The 17,320-nt window shown below is 32.6% G+C and overlaps 2 protein-coding genes across 9 annotated transcripts in view; one reads left to right on the forward strand and one right to left on the reverse strand.

Moving 5' to 3' along the window:
- Slik (Sterile20-like kinase) overlaps positions 1-8,566 on the reverse strand; it is a 29,175-nt gene extending 20,609 nt beyond the window's left edge. For 4 of the 8 annotated variants that reach the window (XM_089595333.1, XM_089595332.1, XM_089595331.1 and 1 more), the window contains exon 1: positions 7,799-8,566. The gene's annotated coding sequence lies outside the window, so the exon portion shown is untranslated. Of the gene's footprint in view, positions 1-6,393; positions 6,478-6,585; positions 6,616-7,798 lie in introns of those variants that run through there. The other 4 variants (XM_089595328.1, XM_089595327.1, XM_089595329.1 and 1 more) reach the window with 4 other exon arrangements.
- Positions 8,567-11,291: 2,725 nt separating this feature from the next.
- On the forward strand, positions 11,292-14,835 carry LOC149373908 (uncharacterized). Its single transcript, XM_089595458.1, has 4 exons — positions 11,292-11,489; positions 11,570-11,629; positions 11,882-12,063; positions 14,829-14,835. Exons 1-4 carry the CDS (start codon positions 11,292-11,294, stop codon positions 14,833-14,835), a joined length of 447 nt encoding a protein of 148 aa, XP_089451584.1.
- The last annotated feature ends 2,485 nt before the right edge of the window (positions 14,836-17,320 follow it).

Genomic DNA, 17,320 nt, shown 5'->3' on the forward strand with positions numbered 1-17,320 from the left:
AGGTATCTGCATGTATTCATACATACGTATAATGTACTTTGTCATCATTTTTTTATTGACAAAATGTAGCATATGAGGCAGCATGAGTTTTTAAAAATAGCAGGAAAATCGAGGAATAAAAAGTGTAGGAAGATTGCGGAGAGTTTCAAGGTGCTCGTTGTAGGTACATGTGCTGTTTCGTGCTCGGTTTCATGCAGCGTGTGCATGCGAATATATTGCGTGCCTTGTGTGTTCTGATTGTTTAGGAGCACGAAATGCAGAACGAGATAGGTTCGACTTTTTTTTATTCTTTTTCATTTTAGTTGATGATGGTAACATTGCTTTCCAGATACAATCATTTTAAAGGTTACTTGAAATAATGATTAAAAATAACTTTTTTTTTTCATAAATGTGTAAATGCACTATTTTTGTGCTAGGTGACATAAAAACTTAAAAGAAATTTTTTTTTTTTTTTTTGGTACTATAATACAATAATAAAAGATATCCATTAAACAGTAGTGCTATATGTTTTTAGAGAATATTTTGTTAAAGTAATTTTTTTTTTTTTATTTCAGTTTCATATAAGTAGTTAGTTATTAAAAAAATTTTAAGCATTATTGTTTCAAATACTGCGTTATGAATAGTAATAAATAAAAAATTAATTTTTATAATTTCTGGTCGGTAGTTGAAAAAGAAATTTTTTTTGAATTAAAACTAAAATTTTTAATACACTATAAAAAAATTGCAGAGCATGTAACCTTGGAAATATTACTTCTAAGAAACGAAGCTTGGCACACGTGATAAGATTTTATCGGTGTTATTCCCTTTTATTCCACTCGCCTACTATCATTCTATTGTTATTGCACTTTACCAGCAAATAGTCTCGTGTCGCCGCGTTAATTTTATCGTTAACGATGCAATGTTCACTTTATAAAAAAAATATAATCCTTTTACTCCTGAAAAACAAAAAAATAAAAAAAAAAGGAAGGAAAACATAAAAGTATAAATCTTAAAAAAATTTCGCAAGCAAAAATTTCCGAGTGAGAGCAAACGGAAGAAGAAGCGGCGGGAATCTCGGAGAGCCCCTTAATCATCGCCGCTTATCTCTCCTCTCTGAGCTCGCACCTCTCGTGCTTCCTCCTTCCTCGCGTAATATACAACCCGCGTGCAGAGCCGTCGTCGTCGGCGCACGGGACTGACGCTCACTGCTAAAAATATAATATATACGGGCGCCTCTTTTACCAACGCGTGTATAATATATATCATGTGTCTGATGTGTGCGTTGCACGAATATACACAGGCAGTGATGTAAACACACCTGCACAGGTGCGCACGTGTAAAAGGAATATAGTTGGGATTTTCGGGGTATCAAAAAATAAATTAGAAATTTTTGTTTTCATTTTCAACTATACAATATACAAATTTTTTTTTTTCATAAGTGGTTTCTTGGTCAATATAGCTGATGAAACGACGGTTATGAAAAACAATAGCTCAGAATGTTTTCAAATGTTTTTCAGTTGTTACTACAGCATGTCTTCATTTTTTTACATTTCAAAGCAGAATAAAAAAGAATTTCAATACTAAGGGTGTTTGATGCTGACGCTCAAAGAGAAACACGAAAACTAGCTTAAAAAAAAAAAAATACAAAAAAAGACTCAACAACAAAAAATAGATATAATGCATGATATCCTTGAAGGTATGTTGCTGAAATTTTCGATTTTGGTCAATATAGCTCAGAGAGCTCACTAGGCATTATGTATCGAACCCACAGTCGCTTGCTTTCGAGACCATTGCTCTATTAACTAAGCTACCACGTTCGACAGCTCTCGTCCGGAGTGTGATTGTTATGGTATTGAAAATTTGAACGCGCAACATTGACTATGGAAATATTTAACAACTATGAATTATATTTTATTTTATCGAGATGTGACATACGAATGACTCAAAAAAGCCCAAATACTTTTTTTTAATAACTATAAAAAAAAAAAAGATGTTTTCTTGAATATTGAAAATTACGTTATTACACATCGTGATTTTTAATAACCGACAAAAAACATAGTGTACAGACAATCAAAAATATTAGTTTTTTAATAATTTACCATCTTTTTATTAGTGTTTTTTTATAATCTAATAAAGTTGTTGCTTGTTATAAAAATTAACTGATATAGTTCTCGGATGGCTTCTGGATATCAATAAATTTTCATGATATTTTAGAGTACAATTATATTGATTATCAATATTAATAATAAATTAAAGCTATAGTTATACGTATAATGCATCAGTGAATTTCTTTTTTTTAGTTTGAAAAGGTCAAACATGTTATTTTCAGATTTATTATATTCGACAATCTCAATAAATATACGTGATAATTGTTTATAAAAAAATATTCTATTACGAATATTTTTTGAATAACAGAAGAATCATTACAACAGTCAGATCAGCCGACGAACAGTATTACGCTACGACAAGCACATCGTCAGGGAAAAAAAGATTCTCGATAAATTTAACACCAAACTCATCATCGCGAAAGGCTGATAAGAGACAAAAAAAATTGTTCTTAGAAAAGTTTCGTTACGAAACGTAAAATCGCGATGGATCTCTGGAGGTGAAAATTGATGAAATCACACGCAGGCTTAGCGAAAAATTTCCTGATTTTATATATTCTTCATTCGCACCCATACCTTAGGTGCACGTCATTTCATCACTGTAGGCGATGTATGTTTGTACATGTCGGTACTACCCTGTTTTGTAATGTTTTGCGAGATGTTTTATGTTGAGTTTTGCAAGACAAACGAATGAAAAATATTGTTTGATTGATACCCGACCAGATTTGCTTAAACACGTATTTAAATTATTTTTCAAAACATGAGAATGAATTTACGAAAAAAAAAAGAAAAAAAAGCATGATACGTATATAATTTCAATAGTTCATCATGTATTTCAATGACGAAGCAAAAATTAAAAGCTATGTTGTTGACAGATCATTCGATAAATTGCTGCGTGTACAAATGGAAAAAAAAAAAATACGCGGAAATTGGGGTTTTGAAAGTGATTTGTATTTAATTATTGTTTTGATAAATGAAAATATTGAAAGTGCCTTTTCTCGTATTTCGTCAGTGCCTTTTAAATAAATCTATCTTATATAGTTTATCTTAAACAATTGATTTTACACAACTGTTCAAAAAATATTCAACGCATACAACTCGACGACACACATACAAATGAAAATTCCTAAAAAAAATTTCTCAAATTAAAATAAAAAAAAACAAAAGTTGCACGGGGAATAACATAAATGATGAGGCGATACGACTTTGTTGGCAAAATCAACGTCGGCGCAATCATTTCGTAAAACAAACAAACGCATCGATCGCACAAAATAAATACCGATAAATTTGGGCGTAAATGTGTGTGAGCGGAAAGAAAAACAATTTGGCTGCATACACAATAATCAACACCTTTGTTGTGCGTCATCTGTTGACGTAATGAAAATCCTCTTACTAACGTTAAATTTAATGCATATTTATCCTAAATATATAACGTATCATTTGTCCTAAAAATTATTTTTTCTATTGCTGCTTTGAACAAAATTTTTTAAAACAACAATTAAGCATTTATTTAAGAAAAATAATTTTTTTTTTTCAGAATACAAAAGTATTTCAATGAATTTTTAAAACATTTTTTCAAACACTTTGTAGTCAAAAATTTTTTTTTTCAATTCATAAACAATTTTTCTTATTTCTTGGATCGTATTTTCGAAAAACAATTATATATTTTAAATAGTAAAAAAAAGAAAAAAAAAGTACTCCTATATAATTACGCTCATTCTTAGCTACAATATATTTTATTGAAATAAAAACCAGTTATTACACCATAATAATGAGAGTACAGAGTCTTAATTAATTCAAATTTTTTTTTCGTTTCTTTTATATTTCTCTCCACGCACACACCACTAATACCTTCTATTATAAATATTTACCGCAACAAATTTAACGGATACTCGGCAATTTAAGGTCAAGAACTGCGAGTCGTGCAAATTCTTCCGCGTGGAACTGAAAAAAAACTCAGACGCAAAACAAACGCAAAAACACCACATCGCAGATTAAATATGCTAAAATACAAGAATAAACTGAAATAAAATTGCGCTCCAAGAGCTGACCTTGATCAGATCGGCGGGATATGACTAGCTTATATCAACCTACTTATTAAACTTTTTTTTCTTCGGCGCATCGATACCATCGTCATTAATTTATCAATATGCGCTTCACCTACATATTCCCAATAAAACAATCGACAAACACGTACACACTGGAAAATTTCTTTTTTTGACATTGGCTAACCGCCGAAAAAAAAAAAAAATCACACGCACGCAAACTGCAAGGCGGTTATAATTAATCAACCCTCCAAAAATTCCCGGTAAAGTGTTACGCGTGAATTGAGTCATTACGTAAAATGAAATATTTATTGAAAAAAAAAAAAAAAAAAAAAAAAAAAAAAAAAAAAAAAAAAAAATCGGTATACTACCAGAGCGCACGCAGTTGCGGCGAAAGAGCTCTCCGCGAGCCAGCGTCCGCGGCGCTTTTCCGTTAGTTTTCTTTGGGAGCCTCTCTGAACCGCTAGACGCAGCCGAGTTGGCTATGGCCGTGAGGAGAGGCCGGGGCGCATCGATCGCGGCAGAGCGAGAGAGAAAGAAGTACATACTATATAGGCTCGTGATGTGGCTAACCGGACGGCGACGCTATGTGTGCGATTGGCGAAATAAACGCGTATACGGCCATACAGCGCGAATTCTTCGCGGGCTGGGTATAGGTGCGTGAGGAATTCCGGATCTCTCGCGCTGCGATGTAGGTTTTTGGGTTTTTTGGGGGGAGATTAGGTTAGTGTTTTTAATCGATTTTTCTTTTTTGGTTCGGACAACGTTTTTGTGTGAAAATGGGAAAATCCGGCTGATTATGATCAAACTTGGGCATGAGTGCCTTTTTTTTTTTTTTATATTTTGAGCGACGGTTTTTTGCTTAAACGTTGGAGAATTTTTTTATCACTGCTCGTTACAGTGTTGAATAATATTTTTATTTAAAAAAAAAGGTATTACATTTTAAAAGGTGATGAAACTTAAAGAAAAAAAAAGTGTAGGGTATGAATATAAATCGAATTTTCCAATGATATACGGCAATTTTTTGTTGTAGAATAAAAATTCTTGTTCTGAATTTTATTACAACAAAAAAAACGTTAGTAGTAAAAATATTCCAAATATTCTGCATTAAATTTACAAAAAAAAGAATTATATTTTGTAATATTAAAAAATGTACAATAAAACAATTGTGCTCACGTTTAACAATGATAGAAAAAATAAGATAAAGTAAAAAATGTTCTTTTCAAGTACTTAAATCAGTATCATTGTTATTCAAATCTTACCTTATCGGTAAGCCCACAAATAAAAAATATTTAAAGGTAGGAACTTAAATACGATGATTTTACAGTTGAAATGGACACAGCTGGTAAATTCAATATAATTTTTTCGAATTATTTTTACTGTTATTTAAAATCGAAAATACCTTACTTGAAGTATTTCAAGAGACAAGGTAATTATGAATGTATGTTTTACTCGAGATTTTACTTAAGAAATTGTGTGGGCATAAATTAAGAATTTATATACAAATATAAAATTTTTTTTCGTCGTAAAAAACTGTGGTTAATTCAATAAATACACACAAGCTTTCATACATCAGACATTTTGTATAATCATTTGAGGTGGTAAAATTATAATTTTTTCTTCAACCCTGACAAATTTTAGATTTTAATGACGAAATTAAGAGAAGAATCCTCTCTCTCTCTCTCTTCTTTAGCGGAGACAAAATAATTAGCATGAATTTAAATATTGTGAGCAGACTTTCACTGATCAGGTAGACATATAATGTTCATCAATACTTAAAAAATTTTCTGTAATTGGTGAAAGTTTGTCCATATTAAAACTTTTATACTTATGTTTTATAGTTTTCGTAATTATTCATCCTTGAAGGAATAAATTACAATTCAACAGCAACTATGACATTTATAAACTTTACAACTATTATTAAAAATGGTGAAATTTAACAATCCCAAATAACCTGGAAATTATAAAAAAAATTTATGAAATAACGATTTTTATTAATGCCGAAAAAAATTAATCGTTTTTCATTTTAAACTCTGTATTAATAGATAAACATTTAAAAGACACATTCTTCTTATCATTGAGATTAAATCTTGAGTAAAATAAGGTGATAAGCATCGAGTTGTATGTTTATATCATACACAAGGTACAAGCACATAGTTGTAATGATCAAATTCTTACTTCTTTTTTTTGTATCATACTTCAACAGACTTTTCAGCGAAATGCCATGTACAATTAATCAAATAATTACTCATTAAATCACACACATGCGTTCAAGTGCAAAGAAGAACCTCATGCAACATCAGCAGTCTTGCTCGTCCAATAAATCACTTCGACTCTTGAAAGAGAAATCCTCAAGTAACACCAGACATCATCAATTCATCTTTTGAAATGCAGTCACGCCACGGGTTAACTTATATACAGAAGACACTGCACAACAATATAAAATGAACACTCACACACACACTGCCTGTAAGTACTGGAGCTCGTGCAAAAATCAACAGTGTCCCTCCCACCAAAAGCCCGCAATGCAGTCTGGAATCCTCTTTATTTTTTAATACCACCCATCATCGGTTACAGAGAGTCCCAGCTGTCGCATGATCCCAAGTAAAAAAAATGACCAAATTACCTGCTCAAAACAAATTAAAAGTCTGTTAAGACAACAAAAACAACACTAACAAATCCAGCCCCCGAAAAATGCACGAGACTCATCCCGACCCTGAGAAAGGTCTTCCGTCTCGTATGTGCACAGACAGACCGACCACACCGACAAACTCACACACCCGTTCAAGAGGATGGTCAGTGTAATACTCTCCTCTCCTCTTCTTTTCCCAGACTCAGTCTGAGAGCATCGGCGCAACATAAAACGATACATCCTCCGCACACATGTATGTAGGTACACCTACCTACCAGTGTGTGTCAATTCGTTCTCTATATACATGTATAAACGTATAACGCGTGTACTCTGGGAGCCACAAGCCACAACAAATCGACAGGTGCACCGATCAGATCTCTCTCTCTCTCTCTCTCTGCTCGCGATTATACACTTTATTCTCATCGCTTCTTTAGTGTCACGTACACCCGTTATCAGCCCCAACTAACCGGTGATAAGCATCTTGAATCAAACCAACTCAAAAACGACAATCGGTGGAAATATTGTGTGTAGTCATACGAACACCTATATACTGCGTGTACACCGCGACGACGACCCCTGCCCTCCTCCTCTCGTCTCGCAGCAGCTTTCTCTCCCGTTGCCGTGCATTTTTAATACCTTGTGCTGGCCTATGTTCAAGACTTCCTCCAGCTTCCGGAACAGCAACGAGAGAGCCCACACACTTTAACACGTAGGAAAAAAAAAAGAAAAAAAAAAAAAAAAAAAGAGAAAGAGAGAGACGCCCACCTGCTGTCCGGCATGCGTGTGTATACATTGCAAAAATCTCGGCCCTCTCTTTTCCTCTGTGCAAGGCTGTGTGTGTGCGTATATGAGTGAAAGAAAATCTCGCCAACGGGCGTGTATCATTATATTATATACCGCAAGCGTCAAGCAGCATCAGCCGCGAGCATACATACATACATATTAAAATACTCAAGAGATGGAGGAATAGTAAGTACTTGTGCCGAGGAACCTTATGTTGTGTGTTGTGTATTATAAACAAATCGAAGTGCACTCACCACCCCTGTGTATGATGATGCACTTTATAGGATATATCTTGTTTATACTTTTCTAATTCTATCCCATAAAGCTTGTTGTATGTAGACTTGGCTTCAAAAACGTCATAAAAATAGCTCTAAACACGCACTTCGACACAACTATCAAGATAATATCTCTGCCCCACTGTATTAATTTATCATTCACTGGACCATACACGCACTAACGAACATCATCGATGCTCCAGCTGCTGCTACGCCTTTTTCGTCGTATACGATCTCGAGGAGAAGACGTCGACTACTACAGTACTACATGGTATATACACACACAGAGTACTACGTGCACAGAGAGCAGTTTATATATTATGTACGTGTATGTCAATGGACGGCTGGGCAATGGTCTGACATCACCTTGTCCACTCTTTTCTCCGCACAATTGGCAGAGTACTTGACTCTTTCTGTAATTACTCAAAAAAAGAGTTGAATGAAGGATTAAGAGATACAGGGAGAAAGAATGGGAGAGGTTAAGGTTATGTTTACCGATTAGTACCGATTATATTGTCATCGTATATACAATGTATATATACGTATACACACAGAGACACACTTGTCACATTCGCATTTATTCAAAACCGAACACTTCAATTGTATAAAGAGCCTTCAGATGCGCTCCAGACCCAGATGAATAATACGTTGGATTAAAGGCTACAAGTTATACACACGCGAAGTATACCTATATACGTGTTTGTGTTCCAAAATACAAGTCACATACTTCCTCGACACTCAGCTCAGCGGCCATTTTTCGACTGCCGCTCTCTGCCAGGCCAGCAGCCAGACGCCCAGACTAGCCGAGGCGGCCAGCGGCGGCAGCGGCCCGCCGCAAAGTTGCACATGCGCAGAAGAGCTTTATTATTTTGTACTGAATGCTCGTTCGCGCCACTTCGCTTTAGATAAATATAGGGGGTTTGACTGGGAAATAAATGCCGATAGAATGATATTTCCTCATATATTAGGTCACATTTTAAGGGTTTTTAAAGTTGATGTGTCAATATTCCAAAAACTAAAAGATTTTCCCCTTCTTTGATTAATTTGCAAGCCAAGTGTCGGAAATGGAGTTTTTCGCGTTTATTGGGAAGGAATATGGTGTACAAAATATGAGCTCTGGTGCGTTTCAATTCGATAGTTTATATTTTTACGATTTGCTAAAGACTGCCTAAGATCGTTGATTTTTAAATAATTTTTTTAGTTAAACAGTTATGAACGTAGCATGTGGTTTTTTAGGAAGTAGTATGTTGCGTAGTTTTTGCGAAAAGCCAATTATTTTTTAAAAAAGCACCTTTTTGCAACTTAATTATTACAGCTTTGAAAAGTCGTACATTTTTAAATTCGAGCAGATTTTCTTCTGTAAGATTTTTGTTTCCAATTCATAATTATGGCTAATCGATTTTTTTGTCTTTTTAATAGAAAATAATTTTTCGAAACTAATGTTTACTCCAACGATTGGACGATTTTTTACTCTAACTTTTGTGGCTGCCGGTGGTCGTACAAAAAGTCAAAACCACTTTGGTTAGCTCGATGAGATAAAACGAAATTTCGTATCTCTTTGCAAAAAAAACTAAAATACATTCAACTTTACAATTAACCAATATCTCTGTCTTGCTCTTTGCTCTAGTTTTTTTATTTTTATTTTTTTTTTTTTTTTTGTTATTGATCTTAATAATGCTATCTCACACTATACCATTAGGTTTAAAAAGTATTTGGCATAAAAAAAAACATAAAAAAATAGATTTTAAAGAAATTTGACAAATTGATTAACCTCTTATTACTATATATGAATATGTTTTAAGCTGTAGGAGCTTTCTTGTTGTTAGTTAGGTACTGAGTTATACAAATTTTTTTCCCTGAAACAATTTTATAACAACTCCAAAAAATCATATTTTTGCATCCAAGTCACGACTGCTAAATTTTGACAATAGTGACAAGTAGTACCTAACGCACCCAGGGCAGTACTTCAAGGGCAGTGCAAAATTTCCTAATTTCAAAATTTTATTGTAATTAGAAAAATTAATGGTTTTCGAAATTAATAAAATATAAATAATGTGTTTATTTGCATTATGTATTTCGTTCTTATGAATTAATCGACCAAATAGTAGGCACCAGTTAGGTTTCCGTAGTTTTTTCTATTAAAATGGTCCCACTCAAGTTTTTTGTTAATATATTATGGCCTTCCGAACACGATTTTCGATGGTTATTAAACCATTTTTAAAATCTAATTGAAAAATCATGGAATTTTGGTAAAAAAAAATTGATTTTATTCTTTGGCACATTTTCAGCAAAAATATCCTTCATAATATTTCTCTAAACGTCATACTTTTTTAGTAAAAAATCTCGCAAACTTTTGAAAAATTAGAATTTTGCAACTCTGCAAGGTGTAAAAGATTTTTTTAACATTGTAATTTAAAAGTACGTAAATTTTAGATTCGTAAAAAATTTGTCTCCAAATGATAAGCTTTGAACCGTGAGCTTCTTTCAGGATCAAAAATAAATTTGTTAATTTGAAGAATCATAATTTATTTTTTAGTTCACAGGACCCATATTATTGTGAAAAATTACAGACATAGTATTCATTGATTTTAAACCGAAACTAAAATTTAAATGAATAACAGTTTTAAATCGTGAAGTTCTCAAACTGATTTTGTTTTATCATATTTAACACATTTATTATAGTTCAATGTTTTTTACGTTAATGTATTGATTTTAACACTGTATAGTATGTAAGTCCTGTGTCGTTCATATAATAAAAGAATATACTTTAAATTTGCTAGTATATTTTTAAACCTGCCATCATGTACAGAAAAATTCTAGATGACAATTTTCATTTTAAACTAACCAAGGAATATGAAAAAAAACTTTATTTTACGGAAAATTTACTTTTATTCGTTGCCTTTTCTAGTGTTGTTTGAAAACGTTTTTTTTAGTAAAATTGATTTACGTCTTATTGAAAACATTAAAATAAAATAAAATATTGTACAACACAAAATTTATACACTGATATTTGTACAATCGCTCGAAATTCCTTTGTTTTCTGTAAATTTCGGGCCCTCCCCTGTAGTGCAATATATCCACGCGAATCGTCAAGCGGACACTCGGCGTATCCCCTCTATGCTCAGCAAACGAACAACAATGTCAACAATATGTGTACCTTGTTTAGCAGCTCGGCCACGATAAGGCGCTCGAATCAGTGGTAAAACCGAACTCGCCTCGTAGCAGTTAGCAGTTGTAGCTCACTAACTATTGTATAGAATTGCAGTCACGTCAGCAATATTCTGAGTTATCGAGGCAGGTTGGAAAGATTTGATTGGAACGCGAAAGTAAGACGATCAGACCCTCGAGACCAACAGACTCGTGCCACTTTTCTCACAACTAAGAGGTTCTTATTAAGTAACTTTAACCACAATTTGCACTTTTATTTTTTCACTTATCGAGAATTTCGCGTTACATAGTATTTTGTATCAAAATGTCCGAAGAGGTTACGGATGAATTAATGTCTCGGCCGGATAACATAATAGAACAAGGAATTGCTAACCAGTGTGGAATGGAGTTGGCTGGTCATGAAATTACATCTCCTAGCAAAACGTCTCAAGAGGCGAGGCAGTTGGAGATTGAATCAATATCTAAGGATGATCCTCGCATCTCAGCCGCCGATGGTAATAAGGTAAGGAAACGATCAATCATAGACAAATATCTCATTATTTTTACATTTATCAAAAGTTTTATAAAGTGGTGCATTTTTAGTTCAAACGTCTGAGGGAAATCGATACTACAATATTTGTTCCCAATACGCTCAACGTCATCGTAAGTATCGAAGTTTTTTGTATAAGTATTTGTCTGGTTTTACTTATTTATGATTAAGTTTTACTCGCGTTTAATTTTAAAATTAAATTGAACAAGTACTTGCCATCTAGTCTTAGGCTCTGCTTCGGCTAGAACTATAATCATACAAATAAAAGTCTCTAGCTATCAGATGTCTCAATAAAATTTAATTGATACGGATTAAGGTAATTTTATTAAAAAATTGTTATTTACAAAAATATGTTTGTGGTTTAGGTCAGTGGTAAATCTATTGTTGTAACCGGCATCAAGGAAGTTCAAAATGACGAGAACGAAAACGCTTACTCAAAAACTCCCCTGGAAGTTAACATTCCAGAACAATTTAATTCGGATAAAGTTGAGGCGTGGCTCGACTCAGACAATAACTTCTTATATTTATATGCTCCTCCGAAAAATGAGCCAGTTGCCAATGTGTAGACTGTAATCAACAGTAACAATATCGATTGACTCATGGTTACCATCTACGAAAGAGAATGTAGAAGGAGTAATAATAAATGATGTCATTTCATTATTAAATTTATTTTATTCCTGTAATGCTTGAGGCATAATAGAATAAAGACAGTTAAATAGAGACATTAAGTTTTTTAACCACTATGGTTAGAAATTAACTGCGACCGCAACTTTTGGATATTTTGTCCTCTTCTGTTATTATTTTCATGAGTATTCAAGTTATGTATTGATTTTGTGGTTTCCGTTTGTAAATAATTTGACGTAGAACAGATATTTTCGGAAATGGTTTATAAAAAATGATTTTTTTTCTATCTCAGCGCCACAAATCACAGGCTAACAAACACACCTTTTAATGCAATTTTTTTTTCTTGTTTTCCTTTCTTTTCTTATTCTTTTATTATTATTTTTTTTTTCATTGTTCAATTTCCTAAAAAATTGTATTATTGATTTATCAGTAAATAAACAGACCATCTAAATTGATTAAATGATGATTGTTATCTTATTTCTTATAAACAAATTTATGAAGTTTTAATTACTATAAAAAGAAAAATCATTCAGTCTCTCGACCTGCTGAGCGACCAAAATCGCCCGTCTATAATACAACTGCCGAGGACATCGGTGTCGCGGCCTCTACCGTATTACGTGCGATAACATATATTCATATAAGTAGACTGCACAGCTGCAGCCAAAATTGACGCCACTCTAATATCGAATATGTAATAGGTAAGGATAAAAATCGCTACCCATTAGATGTCCTAATACCATTAAATTTATAAGTATTAAGCTAATTCTATTAGGAAAAAAATATGTAAATTGAAAAAATATGATTATTTTGGAATCACTACTACCTGTAAGTATACTATAGTATATATACTATACTAGTCCAGTAAAAATCGTTTGCGGGTAAAAGTGGGTAATTCCTCCCCAGCTGCTTTTCCCTATAGGAGAACTATACTATTAGCGGGTACGCGGTAGCCAAGGGCTTTAATAAATCATGTGCTAAGAGAGTCTTTTTGTTTGACGCGCTGATGGATGTATTATTCAGGTGCTACCTACCGATCGTGTCAAGGGGGTCGGAGACTTACGAGACTAAATTAATAATTAGAGTGTAGTTGTGTCCTTGATCACTACATGCCCGGTTAGGTTGTCCGATAACTCTTTGGCTTGACTTTTATAAAGTAGTCGATTGTCCTTTCCATGACTTTAAGAATCACATGAATTTTCGAGATTCTCTTAAATGGGGAAAGTATAAATTTCACCAAATAGTGTCTTGATTCTTTCAATTCGGCCGATCGCTTCGGATACAAGTCCACCAGAACGTCTTTTAGTAAAAACAGATACTGCATCGGGTAAAATACGAAACTCCTGAGACTTCCGCAAGACTGGCACAGTCACGTTAACGAAAATGAATTCATTTAAGTTTTTTTTTTTTTTTTTTTTTTTTTTGTATTTATAATGGTTTTTTTAATTTAACTACATTTGGATGAGTGTACGATACCCGAGAACATAATTTTAAATAAAATCTGCCTATGCCTGACCAAACTCGGACTCGTACTACTTGAAATTGGATGACTCGCAGTTTTCTGATTCCAGACAAATGACGAGCTTACTTCATACCTCATGCCTAGGAAGAATCTCTGCAGTGTTACCTTTGAGTTTGTACTTTGTTAGTGATTAAGGAGAAACTTTTTGAGTCAAACTGACCAAGTTGCTATTTAATAAGGTGGCGATATCGATTTGAGAGGTAACAAGTATTATTCATCGAAACTCGATAGTATTGATATACATTGTATTTATCTCCTAGGGTTTAAATTTGAGTTGAAAATTATCGGATTAAGTTGTCTACTATTTTTAATACAAACTTTTCTTTCGCAGCTTAAGTACTACAATATCACAAACAACATCAGATCAAATTCTTTAACGCGTGGGTATATCTGCAACTATTTACAAATTGCTCTATTTTCATAAACCATCTTCGAAAATATCTGTTCTTCGTCAACTTATTTACAAACGGAAACCACAAAATCAATACATAACTTGAATACTCATGAAAATAATAACAGAATAGGACAAAATATCCCAAACTTGCGGTCGCAGGGGAAAAAAGGCGCTTGATGGTCGCGAGTTTAAGAAGATTGGCCGCAACGTTTAAAGGGTAGGAGTGAAAGTAGCTCGGATTTGCTGTAAGAAGATACGTGGCCCTACCTAGGATTCTGATTGGTTGAAACAATGAGCTCCAAAATTCGATTAACCCGCTGTGTTGGTGGTAGTCCTGATGTTGGAAATAGCTCAATATATTATTTATTTCATACTAAGGTATTATTATTTCAAATCCCTGTCAGCTGCGTTGGTTTATTTTTTGGAATATTTTTCGTTCTACGCCGAGAACTAATAAAGAACATGAGGTAGAAAAGAAAAAATACGATGATTTTCTTTGGTTTTAGGAAGATACTCAAAAAAGTAAAAAATCGCTTATTGTAGAATCGGTAGGATGCCTAATTGAAATTTTTCATAATGAATAGCGAAGATCCACTTGAATCACTTGAACTCGCGTAAATTATTATTTTAAAATTATTTAAATCTTATTTCTTTCAAACCTAAAATTCATGTTTGGTTCGTAGTATTATTGTTTTTATCTGAAGAAAAAAAAAGTAAAAAATCTTTTACCATAAAAAACAAAAGTGTTGTAAAAAAATTGTTGTTTGGTAATTAGAATGTAATGCAGTTAAAAATAGAACTACGGTAGTGGTAAATGCATAAAAATTACTTTAAATTTACAGAAAAAACAAAAAATCATATTTCCTTTAACTTTTTAGTATATGCTGCACAAAATGATTAGGTATTTTATTGCTTATTTTGAGCTTGTGGTCAATATCACACTTCAATTTTAGTTTTTTTTACTAGAGAAACGGCCACAGTAACATCAAATCGCCACACTGTCTTTTAATATAAAAAAAAAAACACAAAAATAAATGATTGGCTTGTGATTTTATACAAACACCCAAAAATAAGCGTTCGATCAATAACACGATGTACTTACAAATGGGTCAGTGCTTGATTCTAAAAACATATCATAGGAAAAATAAATGTGGAACAAAAGCAGGTGCAGGACCTACACGAAGAATTGTAAATATATTATGAGCAGAGCTGCGTAATAGAAGGTGATAAAACTGAATTGTCATCCACATTAACGCGTGAGTACCAACACGCGATATTTAAGGAAATAAACTAATCTTCTTCGGCTCAATTCTATATATGGTGTCGCTGCTTTGTTTTATGCTGGAAAGTGCAGATGAGATATTGAAAATTTTGGACGTTAAAAGGAGAAACGTTTGCAAAAGCGTAGCAGCCGTTAAAGTTATCTATGTTCTTAACTCCAAGAGAAGAAAGTAGGTGATTCGAGGGACGGTCCTGTATGTATTTATACCATTCGTTTATGTATCTACAAATGAGGATGTGTTGGCACAGTTGCTTAATTTTACTTAGAGGTTGGAGCTTAAAAAAAATTTGCAACATATAAAATTGCACTCGGCGTATTTTAGTAAAGCATATCATTGGCGATATGAATGATGCATCAAACATTAATTTCACTTTTAATTAAACACTTATTTTAAAATAATTTTGCTTATTTGTATACTTACAACAAATAGATGTAAATTTATGTAAAAAATTCGTTATAACAGAGCATTAACTTTAAAAAATTAGCATCAAAAAATCTCACTTGAAGGTACGAACCAAATACTATATTGTGTACTCTTAAACATGAATCAATACATGTATAATTATTAGTTTCTTGGTTACATATAAACACCTCCCATTTATTATTATCTCGATTATCACTCCATTGTATAGAAGGAGAAACTTTTCTAAATCAACCTCGTAAATTTTGAAATCATTAAATTAACGAAAAATGGTAGACAATTTTGATTTCGTCTAAAGTATAAAAGTCTCAAGTCTCCACTGATTATGACGTTAAAAATACTTATTGTTCTTTTAAGAAACAAAAAATTATTCTTCAATAGTACTACCTCAATTTAAAATAAATTTTCCTTAACGATAATCATTATAGCTTTACAGAACAAATAATACACAATTAATAAGCAAAAAGGCAGAAGATCTTAATAAATTGCTTCAGACCTTTTTGCTTTGTATAAAAATACTTTCCACATACTTAAATCAGGTATTAGCCAAAAAATTATATACTATAACAATGAAGGCTAATGACTTGTAGCCTTTTTTTTGCATTAAAAATTACCTGCCTTTTTTATAAAAAAAAAAAAAAAAACTTAAGTTATAATAAGTAACATAAAGTCAAAGCACCCATTCAAGTACAAACAGTACTTATTGAATTATAAAAAATGTTTTGGTTGTGCAAAAATTCTATGATAGCACTGCTATTATGATTGAAAAAAATTATAAAAAAATAGACCTATTATTCATATCTTATATAAAAAAACTATTGAGCATGTTAATACCTACAGCAGTAATTGAACACCAAATTTCTAAATTGCACAAAAACAGGGAAATAATTTTATGTTAAAAGTTTTATTAATTCTCAAATTCTACTTTTATTAGTAAATCTATAATATTATACAGCGTTAAAAATCTATGATGTACAGCTTATAGAAAAAAATTTTTTATTTGAGAAAAATCCAGTTTAATACCGTGTGATACTATAACACATCAAGTTCTAATTACATGCACTCATTTTTGGATTTGGTACGCTAATGATACATCAAATTTTTTTTAAATCAAAAACATAAACAAATTGATGTACAGCTAATTAACTGATGTAAATGAATTAGAAAATTATTCGATAAACAGCTACAGTTGCTAACTAATTTTTTACGTTACTAGAAAATTTTAATAAATAAATATTTTAAAAATTGATAATATTCATTGCCAAAAAGTTTCTTGTTATATATAGTGTATCTCCAATAGAAAATATCTTTATGCCTACGATGCATTGCTTTGAAATCTTGTAATGTATTGGTTTCTTTGCGACCTGTCCTACGGCGATTGGCTTCTGTTTTGTTTGTTTTAGGAAATACAAATAAAAAGAGGGGAAGTTAGGAAGGGGTTGACTATGTCAATAGGCGTTCCTTTCCTCCCACTTCATGGCCAGAAAATTTTGGTAGTGGGAAAGGGAATTCCAAGCCCTTTAAGGCACAGCCCCAACACGTCACTGTCTCGCAGTGCGTCAAC

The sequence above is a fragment of the Copidosoma floridanum genome, unplaced genomic scaffold (genome assembly GCF_036245765.1).
Source record: "Copidosoma floridanum isolate Cflo_tuat_1 unplaced genomic scaffold, Cflo_Japanese_pri ptg000025l, whole genome shotgun sequence".
NCBI classification, from domain to species: domain Eukaryota; kingdom Metazoa; phylum Arthropoda; class Insecta; order Hymenoptera; family Encyrtidae; genus Copidosoma; species Copidosoma floridanum.

What these genes read in the sequence shown, in the direction of transcription:
- LOC149373908 (XM_089595458.1), top strand. Translation starts at nt 11,292, where the DNA reads ATGTCCGAAGAGGTTACGGATGAATTAATGTCTCGGCCGGATAACATA. An exon ending in CAGCCGCCGATGGTAATAAG is followed by an intron (nt 11,490 to 11,569) that starts GTAAGGAAACGA and finishes GTGCATTTTTAG; the next exon opens with TTCAAACGTCTGAGGGAAAT. An exon ending in CCAATACGCTCAACGTCATC is followed by an intron (nt 11,630 to 11,881) that starts GTAAGTATCGAA and finishes TTTGTGGTTTAG; the next exon opens with GTCAGTGGTAAATCTATTGT.